Below are 21,575 nucleotides of genomic sequence, written 5' to 3' on the forward strand. Positions count from 1 at the left end.
TCTTTGGTTGTGTATTTCAGGAAAGGTCAAGAAGAGAAAACAATCTATTAAGAATCACAGATTCTGCTAAAAAAAAAAATAAAGTACTAAAATAATGAATAAAACCAATCACGATGATTGGAAAACCTGGAGCCCCGGGCTGATTGTTGCATCTGGCTGACTGTGAAAATTCTCTGCCAAGTGGACATTTTTGAAGCTCCTGTTAAGCTAAAATCAGCATCTTTAAACCTAAAGTCAGTGTCTGTTTCATCTAAGTTAAAGTCATCGTACCGCATCTCTGGAGTGGTGATCTCAGCAGCCAGGGAATCAGAACCAGTATTGCTGACCAATGGGAACAGACCTGAGAAAACAACATGGACGTCATTGAAGATTTACAAAATAAGAGAATATGAAAGCTTTGAGAGATATGGAGCTGAAAAAAGTACCTGATGTGAGCTGCCCCTCTTGAGCTTGAACACACCGCAGCTCCTCGATCGTCTCTTTAAGGGAGTCCCTCTCAGTTCTCATGCGCTGCAGCACAGAGTTCAAGAAACATTTATAGAGTAAAAAACAAACAAATACCTGTCTTTACTTGTAGAAGACCAATAATAAACAAATAGAAAATGTTCTATTTTTGTATAACCTAAGAAGCTCTGCGGCATTCTTTTGCATGTGTAGTCAAATGACAAACGTACATCCTTTTCCTTTTGTAGAGAATCCACTTTCTCTTTCACGCGTTTGTACTCAAACTCCATCTTGTCGGCTTTTTTAGACTCTTCCGACAGTCTGTTCTGCAGCTCCACCACCTGTGGGGGGGAGGAGGAGAGCAACCGGTGTCATTTATCGGGAACCGAACCCCTTTGGCGGACTGCAGCAGTTCAGGCACCTGTCTCTTGTAGGTCTCCAGCTGGCCCTTGGCGGCATTGGCCTTTCGAAGCTCTTCTTCGAGGCTGACGTTGGTTTGCATTAGTACTGTGTTCTTCTCCTCCATCAGCTTAATCTGGAACAAAGTCTCCATGACTTACACCCACACAGACATGCAATTTGAAAAGCTTTTGGAATAAAAACCATTCACCAAACAAAGGTCGAGGGGTAAATTAACTAATCTTTTTAACTCCCACTATTCAGTAAAAAAAATTCACTAATTACATTCAGAGTAAAGCTGTACATCAATATTTCTATACATTTCATATTCATGTAACTCCAACTATAATGGAAAAAATTGGATTAAAAAACAGTTTTAAAAATATGCTTTTATTTTAGAATTGCAATGCTTTTCTTTTGGAAACTTGTGGTTTCTTCTTTCCATCGTGAAACTACTCTGGTGTGGTTTGTTGCTGTGTACCTGTCTCCTAAGGAGCCCCATGTCTTCCAGCTTTTTCTTGTAGTGTTCCACCGTTCCCTCCAGTTTGGACACTTTGTCAGACGAATGCCTAAAGTTTGATTTCGAAAGATGAAAAATAAAAACAAAGCCACATTTTTTCCCGTTGTGCTTCCTCTTTCAAAGATGTTACTGAAATCAAACTCTCCCTGTCTAACCTGAGGACGTCCATCTCATCCTTCAGAGACTGGGCTTCATCGGCCAGAGATGTAAGCTCCTCGTTCTGGGCTTTAACATCCAGAAGCTCTTTTTCAAGCTCCTCACAGCGAATCCTGTAATCGTCTTTAGCGGCCTCCAACCTAAACGACATCAAACACGCACATATCGGCGCATCAGCAGATTTTGACACCAGCTTCGGCCCCGGATGTGAGCGACTCCACACCTGAAAGTTTCCTCCTGGAGCTGCTCCAGCTGTGTCTGCAGCTGGAGGTGTCTGCGTCCAGCGGGGCTGTTGACGTCTTCGATGGAGTCGGACTGGTTAAGTCTCTCCATCAGGACCTGGTTTTCTGCTAAGAGGCTGCTCTTCTCCTCTTGCAGAGCGGCCACCTGAGAAAGGGGAGGCGATGAAGAAGATGGAAGGAGGGTTTGAGCCATGGGGGTGAAAGAAAAGGAAGCAGAGAGGAGGAGGAAGCAAAAGGTTTTTGCACGAGTAGTGCAGAAATGTAGAAAGGATCAAATAAAAAAGTGAAAGATGAGGGGGGAAAAGCACAAATGAAATGAGAGTTAGAAAAAGTTTCAAACTTTTCTATTTAGTCTTTTTAGCTTCTTAGATCTAAGTGGAGGGAAAACAGGCTGCTGAATCCTTTCAGTTTTTGGAGGTAAGCACACAGCAAACACGCAGTAAGAAGACAAATCCAGAACTTAAACAAAGCTAGAGGGGCTGCATACAAGTTGATTTGGTCTTCTTTGAGGGACACAAGGATTCAAACTTCACACAAAGCAAAGCAGGCGCTGCGTCTTCCCTTTTTCTTTTTTTAAAAAAATAAGGAGAGCAAAAAAGCACCAGACCAATAACAATTTGTTAACACAAGAATTATTTGAGAAAAAACAAAGTTTATTCTACAGCAAAAGCATTTAAAATGAACAGTTTCATAATAATTTGGACACATTTGTCCATTTTCACCTTTAATTCATTTTTCAAGCCTCTAATTTTGCTCAGCTATCTCTGGATCCAACTTCCTGAACCCAGTTACTGCAGCATTTGAGCCACACAACACAAGCCCATATGCTGATCTCACCACCGCTGTGCTCTGCAGCTGGTGGGAGGCATTCGTGAGGCCCCAGACCAGGAAACATGTTTCACAGAACTGGTTGCGCTTGATGACGACAAACTTGAAGTCATTTTATTGGCCGAACCTGGCTGTGTCCCCCTAAGAGACTTGGATTTAGTGCTCCATAAAGCTGAGCCTTTGGTGACTTCGTCTTAAAGTTTAGATCAACTTTGACTGTTTTTTTTATTTATGACTAAGTTGTAGTACTGACCATTACATTAAAAAAAATATTTTTGTAATCCACATTATAACAACTTTTCAAAATGTTTAATCATTTTTTGTTTAATAGCAACATTTTTGTAGCTACATTTTTACTAACAAATTGAAGTGAATCTTCAACACACTGGAGATGAAACCAGCAGATCTCCGATGGTTCTGTCAGAAATCTTTGTGTTTAGGTAAAAAAAACCTAAAATAAAAAGTACCGGTAGGTCAAAAAAGCATTTCAAGTAAAATGCTGGCAAAGCATTTAAATACTGAGAGTAGGAATAGGGCATAATTGTTCTCTTAAATACTATTCAAAGGAAAATACTTTTTAATTGGTAATTAAGTAATTGTTTATGTGTTCTTAACATTTTTACTGCATAAAGCAAATGTGGAAATAAATAGAGCTTCAGGTGTGACTCAAAGTCTTAAATCTTGGACTTTACTTCGAAATTAAAAGATAATTTTAGGCTTAAATATAAAAAAAGTCACATTTTAGGTTTGACTATAAAAATAAATAAAACGTCAGATTAAGGTATAAATAAAACAAAAAAACAGAATTTAGGTATAAACATAACAAAAAAGACGAATTTCAGGTTTGAATATAACAAAAAAGCCACATTTTAGGTTTAAATATGACAAGAACAAAATGTAAGTTTAAATAAACAAAAAAGCCAGAGTTTAGATTTAAAAATAACAAAAAATGTCAAATTTTAGGTTTCAATAAAAACAAAAAAGTCAGAGTTTAGGTTTAAATATTTGAAAAAAAGACAGATTTAAAGCCTTTTTATTATCCTAATACAGTTTTTCAAGATTTGAAAAAATAATTTGGAACATATTCTTTTTTACAATTTTTGACTCAAATTTTGCTTTACTTCCCAAAACCTTTGCTATTTTGCATGTATATTTTGAGGGAGAAAACAGTGTTTGATCTGCTTAACTTGTTTTTTTTATGCTTAAATCATCAAATGTTTAATGGTTAAAATGGATGACAAGTCTTTTCTATTTTATAAAAAAGGAAAAAAGAAAAAAACGTCAAGTTTCTTGGATTTTGACCCCGGATTTGTGACTCAAGTATATAAAAGAAAATATTGGTCTATGGAAAACATATAAAATAAATAAATCTGATTAATATCTTTACTGGAAGTAGAACAAATTCTTCAGAGGAGCCTTTTCCCCCGTTCATTATCGTCTTAGGGAAGCGTTGAAACACACCAAGGTTAGAAAAGCAGAGGCTCTTTTAGTGACAAACCCAGTGACAAAGACAAACTGCAGTAGTGGCTGGTGTGGCCCAGCAGCGACGTGTGTACACGTGCGCACAAAGATTTGTGCACAAACGTGTACAACGGACACATGCAGACAAAAGTTGGGGAAAGGAGAATCTGGTGCAAGCGGGCTGAAATGAAAACCCAGGACTACTTGACACGCCACACACCATGGAGAAAGCAAGAAAAGAGAAAAGAAAGTTGGATTTACCCTTTCTTCTAGCTCATTATACTCTAACCTCAGTCTATCACGCTCTTCTTGGACAAGGAGAGCCTTTAAAACAAGGCACACAGTGTTGAAGGGAAAGGAAAGTTTAACAAAGAGAGCAAGTGACACTTTACTATTCTTTAGTCTGAATTTACAGTCAGGACCATTAATATATGGACAGAGACACATTCTTTCTAATTTTGTTTCTGTACATTACCACAGTGAATTTTAAATAAAACAACTCAGATGCCATTAAAGTGCAGACTTTCAGCTTTTATTCCATGGGTTGAACAAAAAGATTGCATAAAAATGTGTAAAACTAAAGCATTTTTTTTAAACACAATCCCTTCATTTCAGGGGCTGGTAAGTAATTGGACAATTGACTTCCATGCTATTGCATGGGCAGGTGTGGCCAATTCCCTTGTTATGTCAGTATGAGTGAAGCAGATATAAGGCCTGGAGTTGATGAGAGAACTCGTGCTTGCATTTTGAAGATTTAGCTATGAACAGACAGCTCTCCATGCAGGTGAAATGAGCCATCATTAAGCTGAGAAAACAGGAAAAAAAACGTGCCAGAAATTGATACAGTATTAGGAGTGGCAAAATCAACAGTGTGGTACATCCTGAGAAAGAAAGAAAGCACTGTTGAACTCAGCAACGCAAAAAGACCTGGACGTCCACGGAAGACAACAGTGGTGGATGATCGCAGAATCATTTCCATGGTGAAGAGGAACCCGTTCACAACAGCCAACCAAGTGAACAACACTCTCCAGGAGGTAGGCGTATCAATATCCAAGTCTACCATAAAAAGGAGACTGCATGAAAGTAGATCCAGAGGGTACACTGCAAGATGTTAGCCACTCAGAAGCCTCAAGAATAGGAAGGCTAGATTGGACTTTGCTAAAAAGCCTCTAAAAAAGCCAGCACAGTTCTGGAAAAACATTCTTTGGACAGATGAAACCAAAATCAACCTCTACCAGAATGATGGTAGGAGAAAAGTATGGAGAAGGCGTGGTGAAGCTCATGATCCAAAGCACACTACATCATCAGTAAAACACTGTGGAGGCAGTGTGATGGTCTGGGCGTGCATGGCTGCTAGTGGCACTGGGACACTAGTGTTCATTGATGACATGACACAGGACAGAAGCAGCCCAATGAATTCTGAGGTGTTTAGAGACATACTGTCTGCGCAGATCCAGGTGAATGCAGCCAAACTGATTGGGCGGCGTTTCATAATACAGATGGACAACGACCCAAAACATAAAGCCAAAGCAACTCAGGAGTTTATTAAAGCAAAGAAGTGGAATATTCTTGAATGGCCAAGTCAGTCACCTGATCCTTACCCAGTTGAGCATGCATTTCACTTGTTGAAGACTAAACTTCAGACAGAAAGGCCCACAAACAAACATCGACTGAAAGCCGCTGCAGTAAAGGCCTGGCAGAGCATTCAGAAGGAGAAAACCCAGCATCTGGTGATGTCCATGAGTTCAAGACTTTAGGCTGTCATTGCCAACAAAGGCTTTTCAACCAAATATTAGTAATGACCATTTGGTTTTCAGTTATTTCATTTGTCCAATTACTTACCAGCCCATGAAATGAAATGTTTAAAAAATGCTTTAGTTTTTCCCATTTTTATGCAATCGTTTTGTTCAACCCATGGAATAAAAGCTGAAAGTCTGCACTTCAATGGCATCTGAGTTGTTTTATTTAAAATTCACTGTGGTAATGTACTGAAGCTAAATCAGAAAGAATGTGTCTCTGTCCAAATATTTCTGGTCCTGACTGTAGATAATCTATTGAAAACAGTGTCTTATTCCACCCTAGACTGTCCCAGTAAAATGTGCAGTTTTTTATGTTTTTTTTTCTTCTAAATCATCAAAAGATTTAACTGTCAAGAAAAGAATGAAGCAGAACCTGGTTAGTAAAACAACCTAACATATTATAAATACTGTGATTGTAAATAAATAATAAGGAAATAAAGGAAATAAAAGAGACGCCTCATTGCTCATGTGGTTAACATGTATGAAGATAAATAGAAAATGTTAATATATCCACAACATAAAATGTTTATAGCTTTCCATTTAGTTATACACAGAAATCATTTCTTATTCAAATAATTTCTTTAACCAAAAAAAAATCCAATATTTAAAAAAAACTTTAAGTCCACATTAACTCTTTTAGCTGTGCTAAAAGGCTACAACTATACATGACAGGCATACAGCTTTTCTTCTACTGTAGAATAAAATGACAAAAGATTTAGACTGAAACACTCAGTCGAATGTGAATCTGCTAAAAACAGCAATACCATCAACTTTGATGTCTCATTATCTCTTTCTTTTGATTGTGTACATTAATTGTATTTTGTAGGATGTTGCTTAGTAACAAAATATGACAAAGTATATTATGAAGACTGGAAATAACATGTTTTTTGGGGGTAGAAAAACAAAACATTTATCTCCTAATTACTGGTTTTCTTAGAATGCTGTTTTGGATGGATGAGATATGAAAAGGAAAATCAACACACTGGGTTTTGTTTTGTTTTTAGTCACAAGGCTCTGACTTTTTGAAGATTATCACCTCGTAAAACTAACCTGCATGTCGAGCTCTCGACACCTCTGGGCGATCTCTTCTTTGGTTGCCAAAACATCGTTCAGCTCCTCGACCGTCTTTTTCAGCTAAGATTAAAACAGATAAACAGATTGAAACACATTTTGTTTTTACAATTATTTCTCTAAATGTGTAGCTGCTTTAATGGCAAACAAATGAAAGAGGCAACATTTAGTTTCAGCTTTTAGATTTCTTTTAAAATATGCTCAAACCTGTCTGTCTAGATCCAAGTAAGAGTCATTTCCTGTGGTGACCGGAGTCTCTTTACTCATGAGCTACAAAAAGAAAGAATATTAAATTTAGCAAAGTTTTTTTTTTTTTTAATAATACTAAAAAAGATCAGATGCAAAAAACCTTAAGATCTATATTTAAGCTAAATGGCAGTCTACCTCCTGGATGGCTGTCATGACAACATGCTGCACTGATTCCTCCATTACCATGATGGTTTGAATGTATTCTAGGGAATAAAGGACAAAGGGGATTTTAGGAAACTCCAGCCAGTTGACAATGTGAAGCAAAATCAGTCGCACTCACACAGTGTATGTACCTTGTTTCTGCTCACAGTTAACAGCACATCCTAAGATAAGTTGTAACATTCTCCCAAGTTCTGCTGCATCGGAGTGTTCTCCAATCAGATTCACATCTGGCAGTGTGAAGTCATTAATCTGCTGCCCCAGGACCTACAACAGAAGCTTGACTCCTTAAAAACTAGCTGACCTTAAGAAGAGTTTCATGTAACAAAAAAAAAAAAGAATGGGTTCTTCTTACCTCCTGGTAATAGTCTAGAATGCCTGTTAAGATTTTTTTAAGATTGCTGACCTAAAGTTAAAAAAGGACAATCAATAATACTAAACATTGTTGTTACAGAAAACATCAAATATCTTCTTGAAAGAAAATGAGATTGTTACCTTTAATCTCCAGTTGTCCCCGACCTCTGGTTTGATTCTGCTAATCCAAGCATCGCTAAAATACCCCCCATCTCTGGAAAATTCAAGGAGATGAAAGATTATGATTAAAAGACACAAAATGTGATAGCATCCAAAACAGAAATGGGGCAAAAGCTCACATTTTCTGAAGAACTTGGGCCATGACGGCACCATTGGTCAGGTCCTCCACCCTTTTACAAGGAGCCTCAACTTCAAACGTCTGGATCTAAACAACAGAACGTGAAGATGAAAGACATGAACTGTTGGCATAAAAAGGTAAAATTCCTACATATTACTACATATTCAAGAACATTTAGAACAGGGCTGGGTTGATCAAATTGATAAATCGATTTGAAGTGACCTAAGCTTAATTAATCAGTAATCGATCCATAAAAGTAGAGATCGGTCTTTTATGATTTTCCTTTTCCGGTGACTTAACACACAATAGCAGCAAAAGCCAATGCTCGCTAGCTTGATGCTGTTTATAGACTGTTCTGTTGTAATAATCTCTCATTATTCGATTAGCGCCCTCTGTTGTCGTATGGAAAAATAGCACTTTTTAAAATTTGTATTCAATGATGAATAACGATGAAGCAGACTGAAGGCTGAGGATCAAAACAGAACAGTTGTAGACTCCACAAAAGTAAACAGATCGTCAGTCCACCTCTAGTGTCAATAAATCAAATACATTTTAAAAAGAAAACGTTCCAATGCATAATAGAAATTCCCATCGGACGGCTAAGGCTAACGCTCGACCTCAACATACATTGCTGACTAAGGCCCCATTTACACTGCATGGTTCAAGTGACCCACTTTTTCCTCTCATGTGGCACAGATCGGATATGACCGGTGAACGTGTAAGCAGGAAAAAAAACACATTTTCTCAGATCGGATTCAGGCCTCATTCATATGTGGAAATAAATCGGATACGAATCAGATACGTGCATTTGCGTGTGCCATGTAAGCAGACAAATCGGATATTCCCCAGAAAATCAGTGATGTCAACTCAGGTGGACACCACCAACTGAGATCACATGACATTATAGGTGCTTTGTGCGCTGATTTTGCTGTTTGATCATTATTAAGGGTCTGCTCGCCCATAATTTTTTTAATCCGTGCGGTCAGTGGTTTTTTCTTGGCTGCAGGACCGCGAACAAGGATTATCATTAGGCTGACATGCTAAAAACATTGGCCGTGGGGGAACTTAAAACTCTGTGCGGGCAATTCCGCAATGAGCATCTTCGATGTAAACATGTCACATGGGAATTACATCAGCCTTTGTTTTGTCTGGACACCACTGGAAAAACAAATTCATTCAGTTTCTCAGATCTGCGTAGCAGCACTTCCGCCTTCGGCGATCCGGCTGCCGGTCGGAAGACAAAGCTACTAGTCCCGGGGGAAATTTCGACGGAAGGCTGAAATGCTGCTATGTAGTCCTGAGAAGCTGTTGTTAGCAGCTTAGCTTGTTCCCCCCCTTTTTTGTTGCGTTTCTTTTGTTTGACAGCGGTTGTCATGGAGGCAACGCAACAATGGAAGGAGGCGTTGCCTTGGGCGCTCATAAATGACGCAGGTGAACGAGAGGGGATGTGCGGGAGAGGAAAAGAGAGGCTGTCCTACCGTATGTGCTCTCTCTGAGTCTTGAATGAGGAAGTGTTTGCAGACGTTGTGCTGTACTAACAGTTTGATCCGAGCAAAGGAATAAACGACCACTAGCCTGTTCCAGAGCAACAGTGTCCCACGTGATTAGTTACCGTTTGCGTCCCAACCGGGACCGGACCGGAAATAATAGCGGTTTACGACTACGGTCTGAAGCCTGAGGCTGAAAGGTAACACTGTGTACAATCATCAGGAGTGCACAAGCGTCACAAAGCCATCTCCCCTACCGCTAACACAAGGCTACAAGCCTGGCCGCACTGCTCCTAGCATGTCAGGGTCAGAACGTCTACGTTTGGTAGTTTCAGCATTGTATAGTGTAATGTAATGTAAAAATCGGATATGATGTAAGCGGGTCATCAAAAAAATCGAATATAGTCAGAAAATCTGATTTGAGCATCAAGACCTGCAGTGTAAATGCAGCCTAAATAAACAGCTATATTTACTCACAGGCATGAATTTTCCAAACTCTTTTAAGGAAAGAGTTTTTTTTTAAAGTAACTATTTGTGGTCTAAAGCACCGCTGTTGCTCAAATCTTCAGGAATAAAGTGTAATGCTATTCCGTGAAATCCACCTATTGGCTAAACAAAAGCGCCCTCTAGGAGAGGCAGAACATAATGATCTGCATGCTTCTGTTGGAGCCTCCCCGTTTGAGAAATCATGTAACACTGTATGGTGTGAACAATCTGACTGATTTATTATTTCATTAATACATTTGACAATATGTGAACTATATCAGATTTATATGAATATCTTCAAACATACTTAGATTATTATTGTATTTCTATGGATATATAAATAAATGTGTAGACCGTGTAAATTCAAAATCGAATCAAATCAATCCAGGCTCTGGTAAATCTTCGATTTACCAGCCAATAATTTCCGATTCTGAAGATTATTGGTGATACCCAGCTCTGTTTAGAACTCTGCAGTGATTGCATCAAGTCAACAACTTAGCAGCTTTGAAGATTCTATGACTGGGCAGTTCCAAAAGACCACAAAACCTAAAATTAAGCACATTCTCTGTAGTTGGAAACACACGAAATGTGTTTTACTTTACATTTCAGCTGCATGCAGGTTTCCCATAACCAGATTCAAGGCCAAGTATCAGATGGAGTGATGTAAACCACACTACCAGTGAGCAGTCATTGAAACCTTTTCTGAGGACTGACGAGTCATGTTTCTCTGGGCGAGTCAGGATTTTAGCACTTGTTACCTGCTTGACTGCTCTGTGTCCTCTGGGATAATTGGTGGAGATGAGGCAACACCTAAGGTTTGGGTTGAACTACTTACCACTAGAATAAACTGGCTATTTATAATCTGACCACTTTATAAAGGCACAAGTGTTGACACACTGCTACCAAAAATAAAGATGATAACAATGTGATCTAAACATCTCCCCTCGCTGCTGGCATTGCTACGTCATAGATCATCACTGTGACACCAAACACATGAATGCAGAGAAATATGACTTAAGTTCAGAAGGTAAAGTAGAGAGCTAAAATGACACACATGCTAAAGGCAGAATACAAGAAAAGCCCTTATCTTTCCAAATAAAAGATGTTTTTACCCATCGAGCAACAACCTAGAATCCAAACAATTTGTCTTTATAGTGAACTAGTTAGAAGGTGGATAAAGCATGCTCAAAAGTGAATAAACAACTTTCTCATGACCACCGTATACTGCAGTATTTCCCATGAATTTACGGAAATTGCTGCTTGTTGCTAAATAACATTTTTGTAACAAATAAAATGTTTAGAGTAACAGTTTCTCCAAAAGGAAAGATTTAAATAAAAAGATATTCAAATATTGTGTCAACACACATTTAATTAAACTATTTTCTTAGATCAGGTTGTTTTCTTAACAGATATTATACATACTATCCCCCTGCTCACATTGAGGATGAACTCTGCTTTACCTTACTTATTTTATAGAGCAAAATGGTTTGGAGCAATAAAAACAATGTGATTAAGCCACAGAAGCAGTTGGATCAAATTAGCAGAGATTAAGAAAGAAGCCTGCAAACAGGAAGCGAGCTGACCCTGATCCCAGCACGAGGCCGAACTTTACACACTGTGCAAACAAAAGCCGTTAGTAAAACTATGAACGTTTTAAAAATCTGAACGAACATTTATTAATAAATCTTTGTTAATGTAATTTTTAACCATAAAGTCTCCATCAAAGTTTACAGCAGATATTTGGTCAGTTTTAGAGAATTGTTCTGTCAGATTTATAACTTCTTACCACCTTCTTCATTGAGTTGGTTACTAATTCATTTAATGGTTTTAATCTAATTAAATTGATACACAAGAGTTCTAGCATCAAAGGCAAACCTGCTGTTTCTTTATTTTATTTGGCAGGATAAAACATTAAAATGCATTTAAAGGTCCAATTAATTATGTTTTAAAGGGCAAAAAGCTAGAGGGCTGTAAAACACAGAAAAAGCTCTCTGCTACTCATGTGGAAATGAAAGTCCACCACATTTTGGGCTGCATCATTTCCTTCTACAGGAAATTTGACAAAAGGAAAGAAAACAGAGGATGAGCCAGTCCATCACAGAAGTAGAGACAACGTCTCAGCAGCTGTCAAAAAGCTGGGAAAGCCTTTGTGCTCACAAACAGTAGAAAAAGCCTTTAGCATGCCGTACTTGACAACACAGACTTTTCTTAAAGCCTTTCATTTCACTCAAGAATGTTTCAGCTTCTTTCTGTTTTATATGACAACAAAAGTTGCCTTTAGAAAATTGCATATTAAGATAAGGATATATTTTAGTTTAAACCAATGAGAGATATATTAATTATAATAAAGAGGGGGCTTTGCCTAGTACTGGTCATCCTGAAAGTAATACGTTTATACTAAACTTGATTAGAGGTTGAAAATACAGCAAGTTTATAAACCATTGAATGAACTAGCTCATCCCTTCATGATTACAACCAACAACAAAATAAATGCTGGTGAGTGCATTAGCATCATTGATGTTAATAAGCTGTAGCATCACTTACACATTCTGCTTTGCTGCACATGCGATGCAAATAAATAACCCCTTGAAACCCCTTTAATGTTCACAAAACACTTTGTTTGCTTTGTTTAAAGCTTTATATTTGACCACAATGTATGTTAACCTTCTTGTGTCCTTCTGACACTCTATCTTCAAGACAAAATTGATTTACATTTCTTTTCTTTTCTTTTCTTTTCCTATAATTGGATTACTAACACTTTACTTCGAGGTCCTAGCCGGAGCTACCGCCAAAAAGATCTTTTTAAAGTTTACGAATACTTGCTTTGTTTAGAGAAAAGAAAAAGAAAATGATTTTTCAGAATAGATAAAAATCATATATTATTTTTAAGAAAAGCGTAGGACAACGAAATGCTTTTTTGTCAAATAGTTCAACGCATTTAGACCATGGAAACAGAATAACACGGATCAAATAAACTAATAAATGTGTCCTTAATCACAATAGAGAGTCTTTTCCAAAATAACAGACACTATTAAGGTCATTTATATGCACCGTTGTAATCATCATCATATTTTACTTGCATAACAAATCATGTCTGATGTGAATTCAGAAATGTTTTGGTTTTTTTATGTAATCAAACTATCATAAAACAATTCCCATAAATGCATGTAGGTATGTATGTATGTATGCATGTATGTATAAACAATAAGTTTTGATTTTGTGTGTATCTTATGGATGAAAGGATTGTTATGGAGGTAAAACTAACATAAAAGCCACATCAATTTGCCAAATGCAGCTTTGACAAGCCTTGGTCAAAGGGATCTTAAACTCTCCTGTCACTTTCAGGATCCGACTTAGGGGCAGAATCTTTTTTTTATTATTTTCTTCATGGTTTTATTTTGTATGTTATACATTTGTCCCCTTGGTTTGCCCAATTTCAGAAAGTAAAAAGCTTAATGGCGTAAACAGACAAAGAAGCCTGTAGTAGTTGGAAAACATGCGGTAATCTTATTGTGGAGCCATGGATCTGTCACTGAATCAAAATTAAGTGTAAGGCTTAGTAGAATTCTGAAACCTGTTAGAAATGCCCTACATCCATTTTTGCCACTTCAGAGATAAATTCAAGATCAAACAAATAAAAAAAAATAATTCTGCTGAGACAAATGTTTCCAAAAGCAAAAGGAATAACCATAAAATATTCAGTTCCCAATTTCTGACCACAACTATCTCAGAATTAAGGAAACAAAATCTTAGCCTAAATAATTTTAGTTTAGATCAGGGGTCTGCAACCTTCAACACTGCCAAAGCCTACTTTACCCTCTAGTAAATAAAACACTGATTTTTATATTTATTATTGTTACCATTGTGATAAATATAAATGTTCTAATATTTTTTGCATAACAAAAAGACAATTAAATATTTGAAACATGTAACAGTTTTGGCAGAGGTTCACATGACTACCTTTCATCATCAAAATGCAGCAAATGCAGTAGAAAGTGCAAAGTCTACAATATTAATAATAAATAATATTTTACCATTTCAGGTGCATGTCAACCAAAAATGCATCAATCTAACAAACGAAACTTAAATTTGGAGCCATTTAATGACCTCTATCGTATTTCATTTTACAGTTACTTTATAAAACTACATTTTATTATTTTTTATTTTTCTTTAACCAAAGCGGAGGGTTAAAACAGCCACAAGTCGCAGACCCCTAATTTAAATGAACTTCAACCTAGAGGAGGAAAAACAACACAACTTAAAGCAATGGAAGCTTACATTCAAATTGAAATAAAACGCTGGGACTGAATGCTTGAAAAGTGGAGCAATAACAAAAGGTAACATTTGGATCAAAACATGAAACAAAACTAAATCTCACGAGCAAGTGGCTACTAAAAGAAGTTAAGTTTACTCTTTCATCCGAAAATGCTAAATGTCTACACTCTCCTTGCCTTAACATTGTTTTCTGACAGCATGGTGTAACCTAAAGATTTGAATTCAAGGATTCATTGGAAAGCGTGTCAAAGTCATGTAGTTCAGAAAGCATCAGACATAGATGCTCCGAGATTTCACCAGACTCCAGCCTTTAATTCTGTCCCTTCATCAAACTAAGTTAACTTAATAATGAAACTTCTTATGCAACCAAATTAACTCTTTACACAATTAAATCATATCAGTCATCAACAATATAATTGGTAGTCAGACAAAGATGCTCATAATTTTTAAGAGTGTATTTTCTTCAAGGGGCAGTAACTAAGTATATTACTTAGTAGTACATTCATTTAGCAGTACATTAATAATCAAATTTTGCTAGAAAAGACTATTAAGCTCACAGTCCACCAGCAGCTGACCCCTCTAAAACTGATCATGCATGCATTATTTACTACATTATTATAGGCCGACATGGAAAGCAAACTAAGATTTATTTTCAGGTTACCGTAACTTATTGATAGGGAGCTTGAAAACATCCAACATACTCACAATACATACAACTGACCCGTGCTGAAGTGGAGGCCAGTCTGAGGTCAACGTGTTCTCCATGCATTTTCTGGAACCTTTTGTCCAATCTATGACTAATCATATGTGAAAAATAACAATATTTTACATTTTCCTTATCTATAGCTGCTCATTACTCTTGAAACCTACAATTCCTTATGAAGTGATATTTATGCAAACAAAACTTGTACAATTAGCAGATGAAAATATTAAATATTTGCATTTAAAAACTGTTTTTTTTTAATCATAAGTTTCAGTTTAGCATGACATATTTGCCATCAAACAGCCTGCTGATTGGTCTAGATTCTGTCCAATCGTGTCTCTGTCTCCCATTGACAGTGCCTAGAAACAGACACAGACTTTGGACTCTGTATCGGTTCTGTTCGATCGGGATTCTACAGTCTTCAACCAATCTAGCCTGTTTCTGAGTAAAATCCAGAAGAGCAGCAAAGCAATCATAAAACAGGGTTCTGTATTTATTTATGTTAGTGTAGCAACCTACGTGTTTAAAATGTCCAGAGAAACAAAAAAACGTCTGAGCTCCGATTCCGTGCAGCCGGAAGTTACATTATAATACGATTATAATTTGTATTGGAACTACAGTTTTTGTCAGGAATAAAATGTTGAAATATAAAGAGAAAATAATGTTTATTTCATGAATCCTTTTGTTTGTTTTTTTAGTTTGGACAAAAGCACACGAGTTCTTAAAAATAAGGGTGTATTCAGACGAAGTCGGCTTAATTTGGTCTGGATCAAGCTCAAGTAGCCTTTTCTGATTCAAACCAAAGCTTGTAAACAAAACCATAAATAAAAATCACTTCACTCATTGGTCAAGAGTTTTAAGGGCGGGCAAAGCAACTAGAGACAGAAATGATGGAAGTCCTGTGCTTTACAGTCCCTCCTTGGTATTTCATTCAAACTATATTTTACTGAGCAATTTAAAACGCCTGTATCAACATCAGGCCCAACACATGCTTGCTTTTTTGATCCGGTGGAGGCATGCTGCAGGGCAGTTACTGGCAAGACGACGTCTAAGAAGGGACGCTACAATTGTTCATTTCTTATAGGTTGTAGGCAAAACAGTGAGAAGCAAAGTGGGTCACGTTAAAAGTTGTTTTAATGAGCCTGCATTCATCCGATCATATTTCAGTGACTTGTTGTATCTCAACGTTGTGGTGTTATGGCATTGTGAACGTAATTGTCAGGGTTTGACAATCAGAGAAAACAAGGTAGCTTTTAGGGTGACGTCACAGCAGCGCGTGCCGCGTAACGAGACACAGAAAAGCATGTAAAAGGCGTTTTTTGCTGCGTTAAGATAAACACAGTTGTAAATACCAACTATAGTGCTTCAAAAAACCAACACCATCTTCATCCGTTTCTCTGAACTTATCTCCAGAACATTTACCATGAACTGTTCCTGTGATGGATTCGTTCCTGATCATATCCATCCTCATCAATCCCAAAGAGAAATTCAACATCTTCAACTCTGCCTCATGACTCTTACTCAGTCTCTAAACCAGGGGTCCCCAGACCCCGGCCCTGGGGCCGGATCCGGCCCCCCGACTCATTTGACCCGGCCCCCTGAACGGCTCCCTGACCAATAGAGGGGGCGGGTCAAAAGCAGCCTTTTTTTCCGATTAATATCTTTTTTAGCCTGGCCGCCTGATTGTAATGTTCTGATTTACATTTATCCTATTGCCCCTGAATGCATCTCAGTTACAGTGAACGAGATGTTTTGGAATAGGAGTAACACATTATGGGATAGGCAAGACGCGCGAAACCTTCTATTTACAGCGAACACTACCCTCCCAACCCCCACACAACGGAAAAATGGCAAAAAGGTTAGGTAAGAGGAAAATTGATTCTGAATGCAGGGTATTTAGCCCGCGGTGGACAAACAAGTATTTTTTTATTCAACACAAAGAAAAGGCTGTTTGTCTCATCTGCCAAGAGACGGTGGCGGTATTCAAAGAATACAATATGCGCCGACATTTTGAATCCCGTCACAAAGACAAATACGATAACTTGCAAGGCCAAATACGAGCAGAGAAACTCTCAAAGCTAAAATATAGCGAGCTGCGGTAAAGCTTTCACCGAGGGAGAGTTTGTGAAGAAATGTTTGAATGTCGTCGCGGAGGAGATGTGTCCCGAGAAGAGAGATGTATTTAATGCGTTGTGTCTGTCGGCGAGCACGATCACCAGACGCGTTGAAGAAATCGGGAGTAATGTCTATGCCCAGCTGCAGCAGAAGACCAAAGAATTTGAGTTTTTTTCATTAGCGCTGGATGAGAGCACGGACGTGCAGGACACGGCGCAGCTGCTTATTTTTATTCGTGGCGTTAGCGCAAACTTTGAGTTTTGTGAGGAGCTGGCAGCCCTAAAAAGTCTGAAAGGCAGTACCACGGGGGAGGATATTTTCAACAATGTATGCCAAACCATGGAAGAGTTGGATCTGGACTGGGCAAAGCTGGCCAGCATCACCACCGATGGAGCTCCGAGTATGGTGGGCGCATCTCGGGGTCTAATAGGACGCATGAACGCGGAGATGGAGAAACGCGGTCTCAGCGCTCCGCTACCAGTCCACTGCCTAATTCACCAGCAGGCACTGCGCTGCAAAGTGCTGAAGTGGGATTCTGTCATGCAGGTTGTCGTATCATGCATAAATTTCATCAGAGCAAATGGACTTAAACACAGGCAGTTCCAACAATTCCTGTCTGAATTGGGGTCTGCCCACGGAGATGTGCTGTACCACACAGAGGTCCGATAGTTAAGCCGCGGCAGAGTTTTGAGGCGTTTCTACGAGCTGCTACCTGAAATTAACGCATTTCTGTGTTCCAAAGGCAAAACGGTCCCAGAGCTTATCGAACCAGAATGGAAATGGCACCTCGCATTTTTGACAGATGTGACAGAAATGTTGAACGGCCTAAACTTGCAGCTACAAGGCCAGGGAAAACTCATTTGTGACATGTATTACCACATAAAAGCATTTGAAGTGAAACTAGCGCTGCTTATGGGGCAAGTGAAGAAGCACAACTTCGGCAATCTCCCTGCTACCCCAAACTTTTCTGCAGAGAACCCAGCGGCCCCGTTCCCAGCCGAAAAGTGTGTGGAGGCACTGGAAATGCTGAAGGCGGAGTTCAGTGTGCGATTCAGTCAACTTCATGTTCATGCAAAAGAAATCCATCTTTTCCAAAACCCCTTTCTTGCCAACATCGATGAAGCCCAGCCTTCTTGTCAGTTTGAGCTAGCTGACTTACAGAACTGTGATGTTTTGAAAGACGCATTCAAGCCCAAAAGTCTCATTGACTTCTATGCCGCTCTCCCAAATAACACGTACCCTAATATAAAAAAAACGCAATGAAGATGTTCACACTTTTTGGCAGCACATATATCTGTGAGCAAACCTTTTCACGGATGAAACTCCTGAAAAGTCCACTAAGATCAAGATTGACGGATGAACATCTGCATCAGTGTTTGAGACTTGCTGTGACTACGATGGAACCGGATATTCAACTCCTCACAAGCCAGATGCAGGCCCACAGTTCATCTTCCTGCTTATGAACTTACAGTCCATCGGTGAGCTATTAAACTTAATATTTGGCTTTCTGGGAAACAATAAATGTTTACATTTGTGCACCGCTGTGATTGTCACACTTTTTCTGTTTCAAACTGACCCGGCCCCCGATCAGAGAAAGGGAACGTCATGTGGCCCTCATTGGAAAAAGTCTGGGGACCCCTGCTCTAAACCAACAACATGACTGCTTTCCTTCTTGATGACACTCCTTTGTCACATATCACACCTGAAACCTTCCTCCATCTCCTCCTGTTGGCCGGGGCAGTGCGGTGCTGGGGGGTTTGTGGACCGGCAGGGGTTACTGTGTGGTGACGTGGGGTAACCAGTAGAATACGTGAGAGTTTGAGAGGGCATTGAACGGGACAGGCCTGGGGGCTACCTCCCCGGGCCTCTTGGGGCTTTCCCTCCCTTCTGCAGGGTGGGGAGGGCACCAGGGTGGATATGGGAGGAGGGTTTGAGGAAGTTGTAGGTTGGTGGGGGGGGTTAGAGGATAGTGTTGTGCGTGTGTAGGGGGTAAGGGTGGAGTTGTGGTTGCATCGTGATCTTCGGGCTGACTGGTTTGGGCGCCATCTTTAGCACACGTCTCTGTGTCCAGCACCCGGTGGCCCCTATAGCTTCCGTTTGGTAAAGCTGAGTGTGCCTGCCTTGTGGCCCAGACGCCAGGCTGTGTAGGTCCTTTCGCTGAGGGTGCTTCAGGGTCTCTTGCCCCCTCTCTTCTGTGTCGGTCGGGCTGGGGAGGATCTGGTTCCTCTAATGAACACATGGTACACTTCGGGAGCGTGCTTGCATCCCACCTGTACTTGCACACTGTCGCACTGCTCCCGTCTGCTTTAACCCTTGCTCCTAACCAGAATTTCACTCTTGGATGTAAAATATGCATTTAGAACATAAAATGTATTAAATAAATAAATTTAACAAAAAAAAGCATTTGTGCCAATATACCCCTTGGCTATCAGAAGATCCATAACCCCTTAATGTAATAGTAAAATCTGTCTAACACAAAAAGCCTCACACAAAAAGACAGGACAAGTTTTAAAAAAAAAACAAAAAAACATATCTTCTGTCTCGCTACTGCTGACCTTCATTTCTCTCCTTTAGAGAGCAAGTCTCTACCTCTCTAGATGTTCTTCCACCTGCTGTCACCACAAATCACAATGTCAGGTGTGATTTCTGGGATTCCTGTGTAACTTATCTGTCAGTCTTTCCCTCATCACAGAAACAAGAAACAGAGCTGCATCCGTGATGCATCACCCACCTCCACCTTGAAATCCTCTTTTGCACTTACAGCACATCTCACCACTGTCTAGCAGCTCTCTTCCTTGTCTAGAGAGACTCCAACATTCTTTTCTGCCATTTCACAGGTTGTCCTACAAATCACAGCTCCTTTCTTTGTATCCTGTCATAGACTTTCTCTAATACATCTACAAAGACACAATGCAGCTGCTTCTGACCTTCTCTGTTCTTCTCCAGAAGCCTCATCAAAACAAATATTACATCTTTGACACTTTTCCTTGGCATAAAACCATACCGTAGCTCACAAAAGTTCACTTACGGCTTCAACAGCTTTATTTCTCTGTAGTTTCTACAACTCTGGGCATCTCCCTTCTTCTTTAAAATGGGAACCAGAACACTTCTCCATTCCTCAGACATCCCTCTGCAAGATCTTGGTAAACAGTCCAGTCTTAAACTTTGCTGCCACCTCTCCGAAACTCTTCCATACCTCCACAGATATGTCCTCTTAGTGTTCCTTTTTCTTTTAAGGCACTCCTGAAGTTCTTCATTCCACCAAGTGTCCTTATCTGCTTTCCACATTCCAGATGACACACCAAATGCTTTGCTCACAGTTTCCCTGATCATTTTAGATGCAGCTGTCCACAGTCATCTGGGAAAATTTCACGATCTCCCAAAGTCATGCAGCACTATTCCTATTCAACTTAACAACTTTATCCAGTGCTGTGCTTTCAACCTCTTCATCTTCAGCACCACTGGTCCTCCCACAAATCACTGTCCGATGCTGTCAGACTAAACTCTCCCCAGCGAACACTTTGCAGTCGCTGATCCTTGTCAGATTCAAGCAAAGCTGGCCAACCCTGGTCCTCAGGAGCCACAACCCTGCTGGTTTTCCAGCTCTACCTGGACTGCTTGATGGTGTCTACCTAAATCATGTGTGTTCAGTCAATCAGGTGGAATCGCTTGAGTCAGCTAATCAGCAGCAAGACGATCAGGGAGAACTGGAAAACGGGCAGGGTTGTAGCTCTTGAAGACCAGGGTTGGCCTGTCTTGGATTAAAGTGTCTGCACATGATGGAATCAACTTGTGTGCTCCTCCCTTTCAATCTTGTATCAGAATCAGAAGTACTTTAATGATTCCACACATGGGAAATTTATGGATTTCCATAGCAGTAAACATGAGAGAAAATAGAATAATATAAAAACAATCATATAGGAACAAAATGTAGCAGAAATGAAACCAAATAAGGCGTATGTCAACCTATGCTCTTCTCTTTTCTGGTAAAATGTGTTTACTGTTGCCATTTCTATTCGTTTACCAAAGTCATCTGTGCTCGTGCATTCCTGTCCTGAACACCAAACTTACCCATGACCTCCTCGTCCCCTCAGTTTTTCTCACCCACGTTTGTTAAAGTCTGTTCCAATTACCAATCTCTTCCTTATAAGGATACCCTAGATCACTTCATTCATCTCCCTCCAGAATTTCTCCTTTAGCTCAAATTCAACCTGAGGGCCATTAACTACAGACAACATTCAACATCATACTTCCAACCTATAGCTTCAGACCCTTCACCCAATCCGACACGCTCCTCACCTCCAGAACCTTTTAATCAAACTCCTCCTTTAGGATTACTCCTACTCTGTGAAGAAAACAGCTTGAACCTTCTCCCAATCCATAATCCTTGCTCTCTTTCAATTTAGTTTCTTGAACACACAGGATATCCAACTTTCTTCTTTCCATTATGTTGGCCAACTCTCTAGTCTTTTCCATTAGAACACTACTGCCTCAAGTCCTCCACTCTGGTCTTTCCTTCTCCATCTCTG

At 39.4% G+C, this 21,575-nt stretch overlaps 1 protein-coding gene across 4 annotated transcripts in view; it reads right to left on the reverse strand.

The window, feature by feature from the left end:
- hook3 (hook microtubule-tethering protein 3) overlaps positions 1-21,575 on the reverse strand; it is a 32,391-nt gene that overhangs the window by 9,678 nt on the left and 1,138 nt on the right. For 2 of the 4 annotated variants that reach the window (XM_011481913.4, XM_011481914.4), the window contains exons 2-16: positions 7,982-8,067; positions 7,824-7,896; positions 7,684-7,734; positions 7,463-7,595; positions 7,305-7,372; positions 7,128-7,190; positions 6,900-6,983; positions 4,312-4,374; positions 1,743-1,906; positions 1,519-1,659; positions 1,325-1,412; positions 866-979; positions 675-785; positions 426-510; positions 271-340 (exon numbers count right to left, since the gene is read on the reverse strand). In XM_011481913.4, the coding sequence (XP_011480215.1) occupies positions 271-340; positions 426-510; positions 675-785; positions 866-979; positions 1,325-1,412; positions 1,519-1,659; positions 1,743-1,906; positions 4,312-4,374; positions 6,900-6,983; positions 7,128-7,190; positions 7,305-7,372; positions 7,463-7,595; positions 7,684-7,734; positions 7,824-7,896; positions 7,982-8,067 (1,394 nt within the window). The remainder of the gene's footprint in view (positions 1-270; positions 341-425; positions 511-674; positions 786-865; positions 980-1,324; positions 1,413-1,518; positions 1,660-1,742; positions 1,907-4,311; positions 4,375-6,899; positions 6,984-7,127; positions 7,191-7,304; positions 7,373-7,462; positions 7,596-7,683; positions 7,735-7,823; positions 7,897-7,981; positions 8,068-21,575) is intronic. The other 2 variants (XM_004074853.5, XM_078955756.1) reach the window with 1 other exon arrangement.

This window comes from Oryzias latipes, chromosome 12 (assembly GCF_053564925.1).
Source record: "Oryzias latipes strain Hd-rR chromosome 12, Olatipes_Hd-rR_3.1".
NCBI classification, from domain to species: Eukaryota; Metazoa; Chordata; class Actinopteri; order Beloniformes; family Adrianichthyidae; genus Oryzias; species Oryzias latipes.